General features: G+C 27.0%; 2 protein-coding genes across 2 annotated transcripts; both read right to left on the minus strand.

The window, feature by feature from the left end:
• Window positions 1-375: 375 nt before the first annotated feature.
• On the minus strand, window positions 376-7,348 carry LOC145837164 (26S proteasome non-ATPase regulatory subunit 7-like). The gene is given in 8 exon segments (XM_082944932.1): window positions 376-854; window positions 1,802-2,011; window positions 4,219-4,278; window positions 4,966-5,121; window positions 5,400-5,480; window positions 5,555-5,655; window positions 6,525-6,690; window positions 7,265-7,348. Coding segments are annotated over 8 exon segments (963 nt in total). The 3' UTR covers window positions 376-749.
• Window positions 7,349-8,695: 1,347 nt separating this feature from the next.
• On the minus strand, window positions 8,696-9,881 carry LOC145836517 (uncharacterized). Its single transcript, XM_082944313.1, has one exon. It carries the CDS (start codon window positions 9,879-9,881, stop codon window positions 8,904-8,906), a length of 978 nt encoding a protein of 325 aa, XP_082800439.1. The 3' UTR covers window positions 8,696-8,903.
• Window positions 9,882-21,892: the final 12,011 nt, after the last annotated feature.

Consider the following 21,892-nt stretch of genomic DNA (forward strand, 5'->3'; position numbering starts at 1 on the left):
GATTTTAGCAAAAAAGGCTAGCTATTGTAGATCACTTCTACTAGTTGCAATATAAAAAATTAATCATTGTTTGGTTTAAAAAATACTTTGTTTAAAAGTTTAATAATTTTTAATGTGGATCCAGCTATACCACAACTTGTATACAGGGTATGGAGATACTTTACATTATATAAATTAATTTATAATAAAAAATTTAATTTTAAAAACTATTAATAATGTTTTATAAAAGCATTATTAGTTATATAATAAAGTTACTTATACAACATAAGCTAAATAACAATTATAGGAGTAAAAACTAATCAGCTTTTGTACACAACTGTATAACTTTTAAAAACTACATGAAAAAGTTAAGTTAAATAATTTATTAACATAGTAATGTACAAAAACTGTAGAAATAGCTAAAATGGAGATTTAACCTATAAACTAACATCGTAGTTTTTAAAAATAAGTAATTAAATTAGCTCTACTTTACAAACTTAAGATCTCTTTTTATTACAAAACTTATCTCAAAAATACTTTCAATAAAAAAAAATTACAAATTTATAAAAAAAGTTTGTAAAAATAACCTATTCTGGTTGTAAAAAAATTTTAATTAAAATTTTTGATAGAAATTAAAATAAAACTGACCTAACTGAAACAAATTTTATTAAAATTTAGAGTTTTTATGAAATATTTAAGCTAGTAAAACAAAACATTTTCTTTTACAAAAACATAAACCCACGAACATAATAATATTAACACAAATTTAATTATTTAGCACTGGCCGGTTTCGGGGCTTCTTTGGTTTTATTTTCTTTCTGAGCCTCCTTTTTGCAATCACCTCCCGACTTTTCACTTTGATCACCGAATTCCAACTTTATTAATTGTAATTGTTATTATTTGTAAAATTAGTGATACTTTTTATTTATTAATCTAAACAAAATCAAAACTGCTCCTTTTTTGGATTACTCGGTTTTGTGCAGATTAATACAAACTTAAAATCGTGTTGTTGATTAGGAACTATTATAAAAATAATATACTATATCATAAAACCTGCCTAATGACAATTTATCTCCTGATGAGAAATAATAATTAAGTAATAGATTTTTTCAAATTAAACAGAAAACCTGTCTATGTGTTACCTTGTTTTTGATAAACTTGTTGTTAACTAACTAAAAGACAAGTATAAACAAGCTTTTTTTTTTTATTCATTTAAAACAATTTTAAATGAATAAATAAAAAACTGTCTAGTGGCAATCTTGGTAGAAGATTGAAATTTTCATTTCAAAATTAAATCAAAATAAGTAAATAAATATAAAAAAATAAATTCAACACCTCAACAAAATACATGTTTGGTGCAATCATTTTAGTGAATTAAAATTTAAAAATAAAAAAAGTACAAAAACTTGTGTATGACTAAATTTATAATAGAATACGTCTTAATTTATTTAAAATATTTATATAAAAAACAATAAAAACTAATTACCTGCCTGGTGGAAATCTTGTTGTTGATGAGGTTGTATATAAAAACAACACATTAAATTGTTATTATTTTATTAATTCAAAAATTACATAAAATTACTAAGTATTACTAATTACCTGTCTGGTGGAGATCTTGTTGTTGATGAGGGAATTATATAGATGAAATTATACTTTACATGTACACATATATAATAAAATTAAATATCTCAATAAATACCTGTCTGGTGGAAATCTTGTTGTTGATGAGGTTGTATATAAAAACAACACATTAATAACAAATAAATTAATATTATTTTACCAATTCAAAAATTACATCAAATTACTTAATATTACTTCAAACCTGTCTGGTGGAGATCTTGTTGTTGATGAGGTTGTGCAGCGAAACCACGGTTCTGATCAAACTGGAAAGGTACACCACCATCAGCTGGTCGTTGGTCTTTAGGTGAAAGCTACTGCTGAAATCCACCAGGTTGACGTCTGGTAAAAGGTTGAAGATGTCATGGCACAGGTACATTATCTGGTGGTTCATCGGCAGCTCGCCCTTGTACACCTGTGGCGTCATAATCGTGAAGTTGTTACGTCATAGTGATACTTTTTTTTTAAGTTGTAGGTAAAAATTTCGAAGGTTGTACGCTTAAATCGCAGCTTCTAGTGTTAATGATTCAAACATTAGAGGCATTAAAATATTTTTCTACACCTGTGTGTGTGTGACGTCATAGTGATTCGATAAAAACCAATCGTTACGTCATACGGATGCTTTTTACCAAAAGTAATGGTGTGTTGATTTAATGGCGTTCGTTCAGGGGTGAATTTAAACTAATGGTAGATAGACTCAAAACGTTATTTCAACTGACTAAATGTAATTTTGTGTTTTATAAAATATTTAAAAGTTCCATTGTGTTCATTTAAATCTTATCCCTGTGTTTTATTATTCAAAAAAAAAGCTGAATGAGGTTTTTAAGATTTTTTTGAAACCTCCGACTTTTTGATTAAATATTATTACTGAAGTTTAAATGATGGTGGTACCATTATGTTCATTAATTTTTTATTACTAAATTTCAAGAAATTTTTTAATTTTACTTAAACTTAAACGTTGGATTTTACTAAAAGTAAAACAATCTTTATAATTTTGTTTGTTACATATATATATATATATATATATATATTTATACCTACAGCTGAACAAAAAACTAATTCAATTTTAAACATGGCAGCACTCTTTGCAACATGGAAAAACACGACATCTCAAAATTAAACCAAAATCTAGATTTACAAAAGAAATGAACTTTTTAGTAACTACAAACATTTTTCTAGCTTTTATTTCAAATAATTTTGAACGTTTTTGCAAACTTGGTGTGTCTTATATTTTTTAATGACTTACTTACTGGCGTAACAATCTTTAAAGTTTATTGCTTTAATTCGTGTTCATTTTAATTTATGTTTAAAGATACTATTGTAATAAACTAACTGAAGAGCTGTGAAACATTTGTAATAGTAAAACGTAGTGTTATTTTAAATATATGTTAGTTTTAGAAGTTAGATTCTAAAATATGCGACAGGTTGCATGAAAAACCAAAAAATAATATGCAATAATAAATAATTGATTATTTTTTATCTTGTAGACGTATACGGTTGTCAAAAGGTTGATAAAGATGAAAAATTTCACAAGTTACAATAAGTGAAGTTAATGTAAGTTGACTGTAATTTTAAAGACTAATAAACGGCTCAAAAATTATTTTTTTCATTTAATTTCAGATAAAGTTTACTAATCGTTGTATTTTTTTGAAAAAAGTGATAATATGAAAGAATATAGAAGTGAGGTATTAGCAAAACATTGTATAAAATAAAAATATAGTTATAGCTAATGGTTTTTTTCATATTCTTAAATTTAATTTAGCCAGGGTCGGGAAAAAATTATATCCACTTTTTAAAAACTATTAACTTTTTCGAATTTACCTATAGCTGGTTATTGCATATGACAGGGTTGCCAAGGGTTTTATAAAAAATGTTTCCAGGTTTTCTGAACTTCTTTCAGGATTTTGAAAATACAATATTGTTAGTCCATTTTTGGTATAAAAATAAATTAAAGGTAAAAAACTGTCTTAAATGATAACATAATATTGAAAAGATACTGGAATGCTACTTTGTATGAGATTTTAAATATAATAATTCAAATTATCTTTTTTTGAATTCATAGATTTTCGTATCTAACCTAAATTTCATAACTTTACATGTAAAAACTGCTTAAAGTTTTAGATTTTCCATGTTTTGTTAAAAAGTTTTCAAATTGTAGATATTTCTAGTTTTTTGTTTAAATTTTCAATTTCCAGGGTCTTTTGCAACACTGATATGGGCTTTTAAATAAAATTTTCTTATAAGAAAAGTATAAACTCTAAACAAATGTTATATCTTAAACACTCTACAATGGTATAAACTGATTTTAATCTAAGTCAGTAACAAAATTTAAAAAATATATTTTGATTTTATAGTACTACTTACTATACATCAAACTAAAAAGCTAACAATTTAGATATATATTTTATTTTGTCAACTAGACAACAGAAATTAGGGTTTTCGCACTAGTAAGTTTGTAAAAGTCAGCAAAGTTTTCAGCACAATCGTAAGAAAAATAAGAAAAGTTGTAAAACAATCTAAAAGCTTTTACAGTATACTTTTTGGATATAAGCCACTGAAGGTTTATGTTTCGAATAACTAATGTATCTAATAAAATATTTCATTTAATACAAATCCACCAACCTTTCTGAGATAACTTCCAATGCTTTCAAGCTGTTTGACGAGACCTCTGAGTCCTTGCACCTGTATGAATGTTTAAATAAAAAACTATAAATTATATTTAAATTTTCGGAGATAAGCAGGCAAGTACAGTTTAAATTCACTAGATGCTTTTAACAATCAGTTGTTATTTACCTGTACAATACGTTAGATTGGGCACGATTTAAAATAGTATTATAGAGGACCTTAAAATTTAAAACTTGTTAAACTGAACATTCGAACCACAACAGTAGAAATAAACCTATGTGTGATACGCTGCAATAGACTTTAAATAGATATAACTTTTAAGCTGGTAAGATCCATTAATAGTTTCTGTTTCATTATCATTTTATTACAGTTACCAGAAATTGAACATGGTCAAATCTAACGGTTGTATACTTTCTAAAACCTATGCCGTCAAGTGCTAGTCTTAACGAACTAAGGCCAAAAAGTAGAAGTTTATAAAAAAATTTGGGAGCAAATGTCAAAATAATTTAAATAGATCTTTTTTGACAATAGTCAGAACACTATACATAACCTATCTTTATCATACCTGATCAGTGATGCGTTTCGACACTGTTCCCGCGGTGACATTGTGAATAAAATTATCTAAATTTAAAATAAACTGTGAATATAATCTGATCAGTGATGCGTTGCGAAAGGGTTTCCGCGGTTACGTTGAAAATTAAATTACAAACAAATATATTATATGCTAAATTATACGAAAGTTACCTGATCAGTGATGCGTTGCGAGAGGGTTCCCGCGGTTACGTTGTGAATGTCCTTCAAAAGATGCTCGACTCCCACCTCTTCCGCTTCTTCTGCGTCGATCTCAGACGGGATGTGCTTGAAGGTCTTCGAAGTAGGCGTGCCATCGTCATGTACCACCTTTGTAATAGTTGATTATATTTTGAGAATTATAAGCCAAAATAATTACATAATTGTTATGCTTGTTTGTACAACTTTTTTAATTTAATTCATTCAACTTTTTCTTCTTCAGATATTCATAGTTTTATTTTAATTATAGTATTGGCGAGCAAATAAAAACTCTGGGATATAATTAAAAACATATGAACTTTGTAGTACTTTAATATTTTTAATAATGTTCAAGATCAAGAACTTAAGTTAACTTTTTTTTTTTTATCTGATAAAAAATTTATCTCAACGGACACGTATATCTCAGTTGGGAGTCCCAACTTCTTGGGCTTGGCGTCAATGACAACCAACACGGCGTTGGGGTTGTACCTGAAGAATATTCATATATATATATATATCATAATAATAAAAACATTTGTAATACAAACATAATATAAATCTAGTTTTTAATGAGATCGTGGATCATGATGTCGTCGGAGTAGAGCTTGGGTCCGGTGTGGTACCAGCCCACTATGCGCTCCTTCGCGTTCACTTTCTTGAACATTCCTGTGAATTACAAAGTTTAAAATAGTTAAAGAAAACTTGATATCCTACTTTTTTGAACAACACTATTTAAAATCCATTGTTTAAATATTCAGTATGGCAGAATACCTTACCTTGTATTCACTTTCATGAATGTTGTTTATGCTAATTAAAGATTTAAATAATTTAGTATAATGAATATTGTTTAATTTTACTTTTTTGAACATTCCTGATAATTTTTATTTATTTTAGTAGAATTAATATTATTTAGTTTTTGATTTTTTGAACATTCCTGTGAGTTCATATTTTAACATTTATCTTTAAAATTTAGTATGACAAAAAATCATATAATATAATGTTCACTTTCTTGAAAAATTCTGTGAATTGTTAACATTTTAAATAATCTAGTACAAGAAAAAAATTCGTATGTTATTTTTAACTAATAGAATGATAAAATAAAATCTGATGTCTTAAATAGTTTATCATAATAGATAAATAGACATATCATACTTAAGTCTAATTTTGTGTATACTTATGTGAACAGTAAATGAATAATCCTTTAAAAATAGTACTACATATGTTTATTCAATATGGAAAATATTGACTGATGTTTATTCCTTTAATACTTTTATGTATCTTATTATTAATTCCGACATACTTAAAACTATTTATAAAAAGTTTGTTAAGCAACTATTACTTAGCTAACACTGTTTCACCCAAAATGATCTTCAGAACTATTTTAAGTGACAAATTATTTATGGGAAAAAACCTTGCTTTAAAAAGTAGTTACATTTTTATAAACCATGGCTTATGCTTTAATATTATCTAAACAGTTATAGCTAGTAAATAAAAATAAACTGTTTATAACCCATCTACAAAACTAATTATTTTACCTGCCATATTTTCCAAGTAGTCGTGATCAAGGTACCAGACGTTGGGATTTTTGGAATCTTTGTCGAAAGGAACGGCAAAACTGTTCGAGATGTCCAGGAGTTTTTCGCCTTCTATGGTCTTCCATTAGCCCAACAAAACTCCGACAACGCGTCTAGAACTTCCCACCTGTAAACATAAAGATAATAAATTAAAAAATGTAAACTATTAATTAAAATAAAAGTTTTTTTAAATACTCATACAAAACTAAATTATTATTCTTAAAGCTTTTATAAATTAGAAAATGTATTTATAAAGTTATTATGTGTCCCCCCTAACAGACTCTTAATTTCTTTTTATTAATTTTGTAGAAATATATTATGTCCTATAAACAATACTTCTGGAAAATAATCTATTTGGTTGTACTTCCTTATGGATGTAAATTTACTATTTCTTTTTGTATATACAAGTTATCGCCTTTTATACTAAACAAATAAGTTTATTAACTAGTTCTTTATAAACTTAACTTTGTTTAATTTTTTGTTTATGTTTATTTTATCTTAAACTATTGAATATAAATTTATTTTATTTTTTATCTTGTGTATCATTTTCAAGTGGCTCAGGTTTTGATGCCCGAGTACAACATTGCACAATAAACAATAAATATATAAAATTTTCTTAAGTTGTTATACAAATACGGGCCATTTTAACTCTTTAAAAATATGTTCACAACTCGTCAAGCAAGTGAGAAATTTAAACAAACCTTTCCAATTCTGTTAAAATGGTCAACAACGCTCAATAGGACCAGCGGGTTAACTACTACTTTGTCCAGTGGCTTGCTTGTCATTTTATATTTATAATTATCTGCAAAAAATGTTTTTCTTTTAAAAACATTCACGCTCAGAAGTGTGTGCGGTGTAGAAAAACTACTGGTGGAAAACTATACAAATTTGAATTATTTCTTAATTTGACCTTAATTTATTAAATAAAGTTATTAAACTGATACACCAAGTGAATATAACTGATGCTAATCTAGACCTGAATTCAATACAAAATTCCAAAAATACTAATTACCTAGCTTAAACTTATTATAGTTATGTGGCCATTTGTACCAAGTATCTATAGAACTTTCTAAATAACTTTTGTTACGCACTAAGTTTTAGTTGAATTTATTAATTGTTTTTTTGTTAAGCAGGTTCAAATTACAATATAAATTACATTAAATATTAGTTCATGACATCTTGTACTTTTTTAGTTTTTATCTTAGTATAATTTTCCATTATTCAACTTCAAAGACTCAATCTATACATCTAGAAAAATTACATCTAGAGTACACAGACATTACATACGTTTTTACAAGATAATTTAAAATGTTGATTTAAGAATTTTAATTTATAAATACTTCTAAGTTAAACACTTTCTGACCTATATTTCAATAATTTATCTTACATAACTTATCCAAGAGTCTAAAGTGTTTATATTAGTCTTAATGAAAGAGGTAATAAAAAACTTAACAAGATGCATAAACATCTAGTTTAAAGTAATAATAAATTGAAATACAGCATCAAAAAAACTTCAAGATATTTAAGTTTGAACTAAGTTTCATCATTATAAAATTACCTATTTATGATGTTAATATTCAAATAAAACAAAAAAAAATTAAACATCAAAAAGAAGTAAAATTAAAAATCACTTATTAGAAAAGAAAGCTTTCTTATAAAAATATACTAAATAGCATGAAAAGAATTCAACATATGTAACTTTGTAGTTAACAATTTCTTGTGAAAGACTATCTTATATTATAAAAGTAATTTTATTTTAAGTTATTACCATTTTTATAACTTATCAATTTTTTACCATAAAAAAAATTAAGAAACTTTATCCCTTATAAAAATATCAACAAGCTTATTAAAAATGTATAACTAAATTATAACAAAGTTTTTGCTTATGAAATAAACAACTAAAATCTACCACAAGATTGTTAAAAATCAACAAGTTTCAATATACATTGTAAAAAAATGTAAATAAGATGAAGTTCGTTTCACCAAAATACTTAACAAATACTTCAGTCAGAAACAGAAATCTTAAAACAAAAAATGTAGATTTTAAAAGTTAGCTCTTATAAATTGGACAACTTTTTTTTAAGTTTCAAAGGTTTATTATTATAACGACAATTAAATTTTTTATTGTAAAAATATATGTATAATGTTTAAATTTACACAGATCTGGTGAAACCAATGTATGTTATATCAGTTTAAAACATCCAATATATGATTCAGATAAACAAACTGTTATAAATCAATACATTATGTATAATATCAATACAGACTAATAAAAAAAAATAATTATTTAAATAACTGTTCGTAAAAACTTTCAAAATGTTGTTATAATAAAACTATCATTTAATATCTTCTACTGCCCCTGCTGTTACCCCTGCTTTCGTAAGGACCTGGCAAGTAGCTTCTTCTCCTGTAGGAACTCACCTCAACGTTTCTTGCGTCCCCACCAGCGTAACTCTTACCAGAACCGTTTCTGTCATAGTCTTTGGAACCGTGGTAGTTGTTGCTCTCATTGGAGTTGTATGGGGCATACCTGCTGTCATTCCTGTAGCTCTTGTGAGCCCTGCTGCTGTTATGGTAGTTTGCAGGGCTGTTTTGCTTTGGGTAGTAAGTTATGCTGTTCTGTTGGTGGTAGCTCTGAATGTAACTATTGTTGTACTGTTGTCTGGGAGCAGCGCACACTGGAGTCTCACTGGGGTAGGAGCTTCTTGAATCTTGCATGGGATGCGAGCTTGGGGGGTTCATTTTCGGCGTTAGCGGCAGTGGTGGTCTATCATTGAGCTGGGAAGTTGGTGGCAGTGGTGGTTGTTTCTGCTGCAGGTTGAAAACTGCAGTGACTAGGCTCGCGTCGCTCATGTTGTTGTAGCCATTGCTGTACTGATTGAAACTTTGCTGGTTGATAGAATGATTAGAGCTGTTTCTCTGCATTTCAACCATCTTTGCAATGCTGTCAAAGGACATGAAGCCTTGTTGGCTCTTTTCATTGTTGCTCTGGCTGGTGTTTACCTGATTGTTGCTTGCACTGTCGTTAACGTTGGCATTATTAATATCTTCACTTTCTTTTGGCTTGTTTTTGTGCTTTATAATAAGCTGCTGGCCATACAAACTTTCACCGCTTAGCACTGCAATGGCGTAGTCTAGAGACACCTGATGCTTGAACTCAACAAAAGCAAAACCCTTGTGAGCAGTCTCTCCCCTTTCTTTCTTGGGCAGCACAACTTTCAACAGTGGGCCGACTTGCAGAAAAAGCTCAAACAAGATTTCCTCTGTTACTTTTGAGTGGACTCTGCCCACGTATAATGTGTGTCTTTCATCAATCATTTTTATGTTTTTTAATGCAAAACTTGTGGATTATATGTAAGAAATTAGTTAATACTAAAAGTTGTATTATATGAACTAAAGCTGATGTTAGTTTTTTGTTTCCTGTTGTAATACAAAACTATTCATTATTTTTGTTAAAATTTTTGTTGAAATAATTAATTAGGATATACATTAGTGTAGATCAGCGATTCTAAAATTGGTGTAAATTTTCTTGCTTAGGGGATAAATTTTCTTTATTGCAAGTTATCTAAATTAATGTTTATTAAAAGGTTATAAATTTATAAATTAGTATTTAAATTTAATTTTTCTTAAGTTAACTAAACTCTTTAAGTTTTACAATTATTTTATTTAATAAGCTTAAAGTTCAAAAAATCTAGCTCTTTTTCTCAAAATAAAACAATAATTTGTAAATTGGGGGTAAATTTGGTGATAACCTTCGAAAAAGTGGTAAAGCATGAAAAAAAGGTTAATAACTGCTACAGTAGAGATAGTTTAATATTTTAATAGATAATTTTATATTATTCATAGATGTAGTACAAAACACATCCCATATATATCTTTTGTCTTTTGTTGCTCTTGTTAATGATTTTGTTTGTAATTGGAGAACTTATGGATTTATATGTTAAAAATTTGTTAATCAAAAATATGTTACTCTATAAACTAAAGCTGATGCTAGTTCTGTCTTTTTGTTGTTGTTTTAATTATTCATTTTTATAATTAATTTATTGTTTGAAACTTAACTAAAATAAGATATACAAATACATTAAAATAAAGTATAATAGAGAAATTTATTTGTTTATAAATAAAGTAAAGAATTTTAAAGTTCAATTTTTGAATAGCCAATAAGTTTAAAAAAAAATTCTTAGTATCTGTGATTTAGGAGTAGACTTAACTTATATTCCACATATATATTGTAAACAAAAACACTTGATACATTTCTAAACTAATAAGGAAAAAAAATGATTATTACGAAAGAACAGTTTTAAACTAATATTTTTAATCAGGTGGGAAAGGGCATGAAAAATATTATGAAAGTAGCAAATCAATATTGTAGTACTCAATATACTAACAAGATTGTCACTTTTTAAGACAAAAACGACAGTTTAAGTGACTAAAAAGAATTGGCCTAAATTTGTTGCAAACAGAAATTAATGTCAGTTAAGTAAAAAAAAATACTGTTAACAAGCTAAAACACCTGAACATATCATTATAATAACAACTAGAATTAAGAAAAAAAACTTGCAAGAGTCTTAAAAATAAAAACTAGCTAGTTTGCTTTTTTGGCCTGCAATTTTCCAAAATTTAAAACCATTATAGGTTATCCAAAGGAGCCTGAGTGTTTGGGAAAAACACAACTACCTACTCATAAATTGTTATAAAACTTCACCATACAAGTTGTATACAAAACTATAGCAATACTTGATCTAATTCAGCTTCAATGTACAAACTGTTGCTCCTAGCTCGTTTAGCTACAACTGAATTTGAAAATCCCAGATAAAATAAATAAATTGAAAGTTTTTTAATATTTATGTGACCATTTTGGCTTTTGCATATTTTGGAAGGAGGAATTATTTTAAATAGAAAATTATTATCAGGAACAAAAAAAATTGCTTTGTTAGCCTGCATTTTTCCAAAATTTGAAACCATTATAGGTTATCCTAAGGAGTCTGAGTTTATAGGAGCCCAGACTTGAACACAACTACCTACTCATAAATTGTTATATAACTTAACCAAACAACTTGTATACAAACTACAGCCATACTTGACCTAAATCAGCTTCACTGTATAAGCTGTTGCTCCAAGCTTGTTTGGCTACAACTAAATTTGTTTCATGCCTGTCTGCTAAGATACAGTTTCATTTGCAGATTTTTTTCTGAGTAAACTACTTATCAATTGCAGTTATAAAACAATTTAAAAAACTTAATAATGCTTAGGACGTTATAAATTTTTTATTGCAACAAATTATGAACCAGCCTGAGTTGCTTTTTTTGTTATATATTAAGTGCCAAAAATAAATAAAATGTTGTTTATCAAGCTCAGCTATTTAACAAAGTCAAACACAAAAATATTTGTAGAGAAAAATATAACTTTAAAATGATTAAACTAGCATAAGATTAATAAATATGCATTAGAGCCTGAATTTTGTAAAAAAAAAAACTTGAAAACTTGGCTTAAATAAATTTTCGTTTATTCAAATTTAAAACTTCGGCATGTATTTGCCTGCAATTTCTTTATTACTATTAATTATTTATCCTGCTTTTAAAGTCTGTTTTAAGAGTATTTTAGCTTTCTTAGAACTAGGCATAATAAATACTTTTTTCAGGGATCAAAATGGTTTGAAAGGTGGTCTTTTTTTTTTTAATTACTCTATTGATATTTTAATTAATCAATAAATAATTTTATGAAATGAAAAAATATATATGAATATTGGCTACTACAAGACTTGAAATAGTGAACAATATGGTAGTTGACTGACATACAATTATTAAGGGCTCAGGGAAGAAACCACTTTTTTCACAATTTGATCTTATTTTATTGAGATTTAGCTAAGCTACAAGATGCTTTTTACAGACTTTAAAATTTCAAAATAATTTTTGAGATATAGCCGGTCAAAGTTGGTGACAACAATAGGTTCCTTATGGAAGGCACAAACTAAAATAGCAAAAAAAAAATTATTTCACTAAAAATCTATCTTTTCCTCCGTTTTTTAAAATTAAAACCTCAAACTTTCAGGTTTTTTTTGTCATAAAATTGCTAATTTTCATACAGGTTCCGTTTTTTAAATATTGCAAGGAAGATTTCCTGAAAGTTTGAGGTAGTTATCTCAAAAAATATAGGAAATAAATTTTTAGCCTTTTCTAGTTATTTGTTGTTTTAGTTTGCGCCTCCTATAAGGAACCTATTGTAGTCTCCAACTTTGACCTGCTATATCTCAAAATAAAAATTGAAATTTAAAAAGCAGTAAAAAGCAACTTGTAGCTCAGTTAAAACTCAATTAAATAAGATCAAATTGTGAAAAAGGTGATTTACCACCCTATGCCCTTAAAACATTGAACTCATCAAGATCTTGATAACCTTAGCATAACACTTACATTGAAGGAAAAAAGATTTCTTAGAAATCAATTAAAACCAAAATTAATAAAAAACAAAAACCTTTGATTTTGTAAGAATTTATTTTAGTTTATAAGTATAGTTTTAGAAGAATTAACCTTTGACAAATTAATTTTTAACACCTATTTATTTGTTTCTTAAAACACAACAAAATAATGACTATAAAATAACTTAAGGGCACAAATCAGTAAACATGCTTAATAGTTAGGACATTAGCTTTACCTTGTTACTTTAATTGGGCTTCCTTGTAAATTTCTATTAGTGAGAAACTACATTTATAGCAATTAAAAAGTTATTTTTACTCTTACCAGATCAAAACCTTACAAAATATTGGTGTACTGTTGAAGAAGTTAGAACACAGCACAACACTACAAGTTGGTCAATAAAATTGAGCAGGAATTTACAAATTAATCTAAAATAATCTGCAAAAATCAACAAAAAACATTTGATTACAATATATTGTATTAAATGCTTTAGTGATGTAATTCAGGGTTGCCACTGGTTTTTGAGAAATTTCTTTTAAGTTTTCTGAACTACTTCCCGGATTTCAAAATTAAGTATTATAGTGATTTTTGTTTAATTTTTCAAAATTTTTTTCAAACTTTTTCAAGTTCCAAGTTTATGTTTTGTTTATGCCTAAATTTTTAACTTCCAAGTTTTTTCGGGATTCCAGGTTTTGTGGCAACCCTGTGTAATTATATACTTGCTTAACTCTGAAATACTACAGTTTGAAAACCATTCATGGTTCACATCAGATCAGTAAAACTAGAAAAACAAAATTAACAAATATTTTAAGTTTAGAAAGGTTCTTTTATTTAAAAAGAAGTCTTTGTTTATTAAAGGACTTAAGAAGCTAATTAAAAAAAACACTAAACACACAATTTAAAAAAAATATATTTAAGACTGATAGTGATTTCTTTATGCAGGGTTGCCACTTGTTTTTTCAAAAATTTTTCCAGGTTTTTCAAATTTCTTCAAAGTTTTTAAAAGTACACATTTATGGGTCTAGTTTTAGTTAAGCTTAAAGTAAGAAAGTGTGTAAAATAGTATAAAAACATAACAAAAATACTGTAAAGTTAATTTAAATGTGTTTTTTAATAAAAAAAACTGATGATGACAAAATTTTTTTATCTATTTTATAGATATTTTGTGTCAAGTCTAAATTTTACTACTGAGCATGTTAAAATTGTTAAAAATACCAGGTTTTTTAGTGATTTTTGTTCAAATTTCCCGAATTTTCCAGGGTTTTTTCAAAATTTCTCAAATTCTACATTTTTTCATTTTTTTTTTTTTGCCTAAATTGTCAAACTCAAGGTTTTTCCAGGTTTCCAGATAAAGTGGCATCCCTGTTTATGAACGTAATATTACCCTAGACGTTGCAAATATATAATTTAAAATACTATTTGAAAGAAAATTGTAACCAAAGTATTACAAAACACTGTTATTTCATTACAGCAAAACAAACACAAATTATAAAGTTTTTAAAATATTTACTTATGAAATATTTAATAAAATTTACTACACATAAAGACTAAAAAAACTAGTTTAATTTAGCTTATTGTATTAGAAACTTTTGTTAACTTGTCCAATTAATATTTGCCTGAGTTTTCTGTACTAATGTTATATTTTTTAAAAATGCTATGTTATTATGTCATTGCACACTCAAGGTTTTGCTAAAACATAACATTGTAAGCAGGAATAATTTTTTAACAGTGAAGGAAATTGACATAGTTTTCTATAATCAAACAAAATACTAAGTTTCCAAAAATTGATTAGAACAATGCAAAACAATAGATTAGAACCAAACCTGATTTGATAGGTTCCACATAGAAGGCACAAATTAAAACTATGAAATATACTATTTAACTATAAAAACATATCATCTCATTTAATTTTTTACCTTTTTTTATACATTTGCAATTATTTATTATTTTTTTAATGTAGTCTTTTTTAACATAAACAGTATAACATTTTTTTCCTAAAACCACTTTTAATTTGTTTATTTTTTCTAGAATTATTAATTAAGTACAGTAACCTCTCGCTTATTTATGCACATTATGTCCACAGAAAAAACGCGTAAGAGATTGTAAAGGTACAAGAGGTACCAAATATACTTACTATAATGGCTGTTTTTTGACATTGCTTCTATTTAAAAGCAGACTGGGTACTTTCCTACTTTTAACAATTTGTTTACTTTATTTATAAATATGATAACAAAAGATAAAACTATACATATTAAAAAAAAGGAACTAAATTTGTATAAAATAATAATACTTGTAGAAAAATTTTACAAATTTTTAAAACAAGCAGATTTTATCTATAATTATATGTGACTTATTTGATACTTAACATTTATATTCTATTCTACTTAGGGAATTCAAATTATAGTTAAGCATTTGTTTACAATCAAGAAATGGTTTGGTGTCTGTACCAAAATTTGTTTCTATAGCCTTTTACAAAAATATGCATTTGGAGCTGTAATGGATTTCTTTTGACCAAAACTATATAAAACATAATAAAAATGTTTAAAAAACATCCTTTATGTTACTAAAACTTTTTTAACTTGACCTTTGCCCACATAAGGAAAAACTTGTCTTGTATAAAAGATATTTAAATAGATTTTTTGAGTAGGAATGAAATTTCATGCCATAAGAATTTTGGGTAATGAAATTAAAGTTTTTATTTTTGAATTTTTTAGAATTCTAAAATGCGTAACTAAACAAGAGTGCTAACGTTACGAGCGCGTAAAGATGCAAGAGGTTACTGTAATTTTAAAATTCTAAAATTAGTTTTTTCTAAAACTATTAATAAAGTAGTTTTAAAATTCTAAAATTAAAAACCTCTCAAATTATTTATTTGTACTGGCTATTTTTTACAAAAATTTAAGTCACAAGACCTTCATAAACAGTTTATTCAGATACATTGTAATTTGTTTTTTGGCTAATCCTTATTAAGGGCAAAGGGGGTTTCTTCTTGATTTTTATGAGTTGATCTTACTTTTTAGAGTTTTATCTGAGCTATCAGACATTTTTAAGGCGCTTGAAAAAATTCCAAGTAATTTTTGAGATATGAGTGATCAAAGTCAATGCCCTCTATAGGTACCTAATGGAAGGTGAAAACTAAAAACACAAAAAAAGACCATTTCACTAAAAATCTATCTCCTCCTTCACTTTTTAAGCAATATTCCTCAAATTTTCCCAGAAAGTGTAATATTAAATTCCTGCATTCAATTTTTTTAAATTAAAATAGCCAGATTGAATACAGGAAATTTTTTAATTTTGAACACTCAAAAAGCTGAGAAGAATTTCCTGACTTTTTACCAAAGTTTTCCTGACTTTTCTAAATCAAACTCTTTAATTAGACTTATTCAAAAATACATAATCTAACACTTAAAACTATATAAAACTTCCAATCTAACTTTAATACAGGTTAAAAACAATAGTTTTTTGCTGAATTCTATAATCAAACTTCCAGTACATCACTTAAACCATCTGTGTATGATTGATGTTTGTAATAACAGGGTTGCCACTCTTTGAGCCAAAAAATCTTCCCTGAGTGACCAAAAATTTCCCTGAGTAACTTTAAATTTCCCTGAGTTTCCCTGAGTATTTTTCAAATCTTAAAAAAAAAATTTCTCTTCTAACACAAATTATTAATACCTCATTCTCATTTTTCTTCTTTAATAATAAAAGGAAGGTTGTATGTGTATGCTTCTGCATTAAATTTATGAAAAAAACTGTTTTTTTTTTTTTTTTTTTTTTTTTTTTTAAGGTAGAAAAACATCAGAAAATACTCACTCTCCCCTCTGCAACGATAAACGTTTTCTGAAGGTCAAGCAAGTGAGTTTGAGCTCATCACATGTTATTCCACCTGCCCTATCTTTAAATTTACTAAGAAAAAAATTACCTTTTAACTAAAAATAAAAATGTCTATGTAATAATAAAAGAAAAAAAAAAATTTAACTAACTGAAATAAAAACTAATCCTAACCCTTTATTGAAAAAAACCTTTGGTGACAAGTCATTTAGCAAACACTCACAAGGTTAAAATCTCAACACTAAAAACCACAAAGTGTGGGAAAATCATGAAGCTCAAATCCCCAAGTAAGTATTTGCCGACGCTACAACAAAAAACACACCAACAATCCAATCATGTGATCACTGCCACCAGTGTGAACTCACAATCAGCTGTTGCAAACTCAAATAAACAAATATCTAATTAAAAGTATTTAGTTCTAAAAACATAAAAAACTAACTAGAATAAAGAAATACTGTAGTATGAAAAAAAATACTACTTGTATGGATAATAATATATACATATATATCAACAATAAAGTCAATAAATAATAAGAGTTTTTAAAATTTGTAAGTATTAAGTTTGTACAAAACTCAAAAAATAATAATAAATATAAAATAAAAAATAAACAAATAAAATAAGTAAAAATTATATTAATAAAATATTAAATAAAATTTAAAGAAAAAAAAAAAAAAAAACTAAAATTAGAAAATAAAAAATAAAAAAAAAAAAAATTTTCAAATAAATAAAAATTTTGTATCAAATTTATACTTATACATCTAATTTCTAATAAAAAACATAAAAAAAAACTATCTTAAATCTAACACAATAAAAACAAGTAAAATAACTCAACAACAAACAAATTTATTACAATAATTTATAACAATCACTCTTTCATTACCAGGACAATTATAAAGTAAAGACCTACACATCACAATCTGATGCCCAAATAACATAAATCAAATTTCAACTCAAACAAAACATACATGTAGAAGCACTCTAGATCTACTCCATGTAGTTATTCAACAAAAAGTTTTTATATCTAAATTTAAAAGGATCTTTCTTTAAGTTTTTAAAAGTTTCAGGGACACTAGACCAAAACTTGGGACCCAAATACCTAAAGCAGTTTAGGCCAAGTCTCGTTCTAGGTCTTTCAGTTACAAAATTCATTTTCTTTGAAAATCTTGTGTTGTGTGTGTGAACAGAGCTAGCAAGTGTAAATCTATTGTGTTCTACATCAAACCCTTTTATAGTATTACGCATCAACTTACAAATTTGCAATTTATACACATCTTTTAATTTTAGCACACCAGTTTTTTTAAATAAAGGGTTTGTTGTTGTCAAGGCAGGCACACGACAAACATACCTGATTACTCTTTTTTGCATACAAACAATTGGTTTTAAGTAACAGTCAGCAGCACTACCCCAAACAGATATACAATATTGGATATGCGAATAAAACAAACTATAATATACCATTTTAAGTGTAAATGTGTCCAAATAATATCTCAATTTTGACAAAACATAACAACTCCTAGACAATTTCGATTTCAGAGAACTCAAATGTTTCTTCCAATTCAGCTTATCATCCAAAACCACACCTAAGTATTTTATACTATCACTCTGCTCAATAAGAAAACCATTAACCTTGACACTAAATTCACAATTTTTTGAAGTTTTATTAAAAAGCAAAAATTTAGTTTTTGAATAGTTAATAAAAAGTTTATTAGCATGCAACCATTTATCAACTTTAACCAACTCCTTATTAATAATTTCATTTAAATACTCAGGATCACTGTGTTGGTAGCTCAAGCAGGCATCATCCGCAAACAATCTCATATTTATCTCAGTAGAGGAAAAAATATCATTAATATACACAAGAAACAACAAAGGACCCAAACAAGAACCTTGGGGTATTCCAACATTCACAATTTCACGCTCAGACACAACATTATTTATGACCGTTGATTGACTTCTGTCTTTTAAATAATCTTTAAGTAAATTTAACATTGAACCTTTTATATTATAATTTTTAAGTTTAGATATTAGAATTTTATGATTAACCGTGTTAAATGCTTTAGCCAAATCCAAAAATACAGAGCAATTTATTAATTTTCTCTCACCAGCCTCAATTAACTCATCAACAATCTGATTCACAGCTAGTTCAGTCGTACTATTCTCTCTAAACCCATACTGTTTTTCATGTAGCACCTCATTCAACAAAAAGAATTTTTTCAATCTCTCACACACTAAAAACTCAAAAATTTTCGAAAATGGGGATAAAAGAGAAATAGGTCTGTAGTTATTAATGTTATTTTTTTTACCAGATTTATAAATAGGGATTACCTCTGCAAATTTAAGCGACTCAGGAAACACACCATACTCAACACATTTATTATACAATTTAGAAAGATAAGGAGAAATTATTTTTGCACTGAGCTTCACAAAACGTATATTAGGGACATCAGAACGCACACTTTTGTTTGGATTTAAAGTTTTAATATAATTCAGAATCTCAATATCAGAAATTTTGTTAAAGACAAAATCATTTTCAACTGAACCAGACAAATACTCATCATTCTTTACATCAACAACATCTTTTCTCTTTTTTAACAAATTGTCAGCAATATTTACAAAATTTTTATTCATTAGATTGCCTACACATTTTGGGTCATTCACAATTTCACCACACTCATCAAGCACACCTTTTATTTTACATCTAGATGTTGATTTAGTGGAAACGATATTATTCACAATTTTCCATAATTTTTTACTATTTTGTTTATTCTTTTTAACTAGTTGTTTATAATAAAGTCGCTTGGAACATTCTATTACTCTGTTTAGTATATTTCGATATTTTTTAAAATAAACAGAAAATTTTTTTGTTTTATCTTTAATGGCAAATTTAAACATTAAGTTTTTAAAGTTAATTGAGATTAATATACCTTTTGTTATCCACGGTTTAGCTTTTAGTTTTTGTTCTTTTTTACTTAAAATTTTGACTGGAGCATGATCAAATACCGTCCCACTAAAAGTACTCTCAAACTCATCCCAACATTTATTAACATCTTCACAGTTTTCAGCACACAAGTTCATGCCTCTCAATTTCACACTCAAGTCATTCAGAAAAGCTCCAACTTCAAACTTACTGAAGTCCTGAAAGGACGTCAGATCACAATACTAATTTTTGGACTTTTCGCATTTAATTTCACAGATAACAGGCATATGATCAGATATATCATAATCCACAACATTAACATTTAGCTTTTCACAATCAAAACTAGAATAAACATGATCAATCAAAGAACTAGACGAATAATCAGCAGAATGCCTAGTTGGCAAATCAACAAATTGCAAAGCACCAGCACTAGAAATACAATCCAAGTAGTCAAAAGTACGCTGATCTCTATTAAACAAGTTTATATTTATATCACCACCAATTATAAAATATTTATTCTTTTCATTTAATAGGTCTAAAACTTTAAGGAAATTTTCTTTAAAACTATCAAATGTAGTGTTTGGATGTCTATATACATTACCAACTACAAAAGATTTATTGTTTTCAAGTTTAATAGAGATCCACAAATCATCTACATCACACTGCTCAAAAGACACACCTTCTACAATCTCATAAGAGTGGCAAGCTCTAACAAAAAATGCAACACCACCAGATTGATTACTATTAGACAATTTATTTACAAAATCATATCCATACAACTTACCTACAAAAGGTCTCAGATTTGTTAGCCATGTTTCACACACACAAATCACATCAGGCAACCCCTCAGTTACACTCAAAAATTCCTCAATTTTATAAAGATTTGCATTCAAGCTTCTTATATTCATAAAGACAATACTAATACAATTATTCTTGTTAAATTTCACACTATACAGATCTAAGTAACTCTTATTCTTAAATTCAGAAATACTAGGCTTAACAGATTCATAAAAACAATCAAAATCAAAATTGTTAACATTCTGAAAGGGAAAAACAGACTCCTTACATATTTCACAATAAAACTTGTAATCACCTTGTTTGTATAGGCTTAGTTTAATTTTATTATCAGAAGCACACTCAACATGACATTTTTGAAAGCATATAAAACAGGTTAAACAATTTTTCAAGTTTTTACAAATTAACTTACATTTAAGGCATACAGACATTTTTAGCTCACAGGTTTCACAAAAAAAGGGTAAATCATTTTTGCACATTACTGCAAACTTTTTATTTGATACTTTTGTACATTTAAGATGTATCCATTTAAAGCAGCCTTCACAAAACAAACAATCATCTAAATTAGAGAATTTTTTAAAACAAGATTTACAGAAATCATCACTCCCAACATTAACTAGTCCTAGGTTATTTACACAGTCTATACAATAAAAAGGATCTTCATTATTAACATAAAAATTAAACTCATGTTCAGATATTCCACAACAACTTAAATGGAACCATTTTTCACAACTATCACAACAAATAGAATTAGTTTTTGGATATTCAAAATCTTTTTGACATACACTACAAACAGATTCTAAATCAACTAAACTATCTAACTTCAGTTTTAAAGAACTCATTTAAACAAATTAAAAAAAAATAATAATAGTATATTTATAACTTGAAACAAATAAATTATTCTTAGTTCTGCAGTTTTTCAATATCTTCAACTGAGTTGATAACATTCACTTTCGACTTCTCATCCTTTCTCAACAAAATTGTACCACTTGAGGACCATGCATATTTCCAACCATTTTCTTTTTGAAACCTCCTAGCAAGATAAAGAAGGTTCCTACTAGTTTTTGACAAGTTTTCATTGAGATAAACCCTTTCAGCCTTTATGTCAGTCAAATCAGCATTAATTAACTTCTTTTTTTCTTTCATAACTTTAATTTTTTGTTCTCGAGATTTAAATGTAACTAATATAGGATTAAACATCCTCTTTCCTTCCTTCTTCTCTTGGTTGGTTCCAGCATCTATGGTCCTCAAGCGTTTAATTTTTCCAACCTGATGTCTCTCTATTCTTGGATCTACTTTCTTTAAAACCTTCATTGCAACAATCTCAACATTTTCATTTTCACAAGTTGGTACACCCTGTATTTCAACATTGT

This window comes from Thalia democratica, chromosome 5 (assembly GCF_965202585.1).
Source record: "Thalia democratica chromosome 5, ktThaDemo2.hap1.1, whole genome shotgun sequence".
In the NCBI taxonomy this organism is placed as follows: Eukaryota; Metazoa; Chordata; class Thaliacea; order Salpida; family Salpidae; genus Thalia; species Thalia democratica.

Excerpts from the sequence above, each read along its gene's own strand:
- LOC145836517 (XM_082944313.1), bottom strand. The coding sequence starts at position 9,881 with ATGATTGATGAAAGACACACATTATACGTGGGCAGAGTCCACTCAAAA.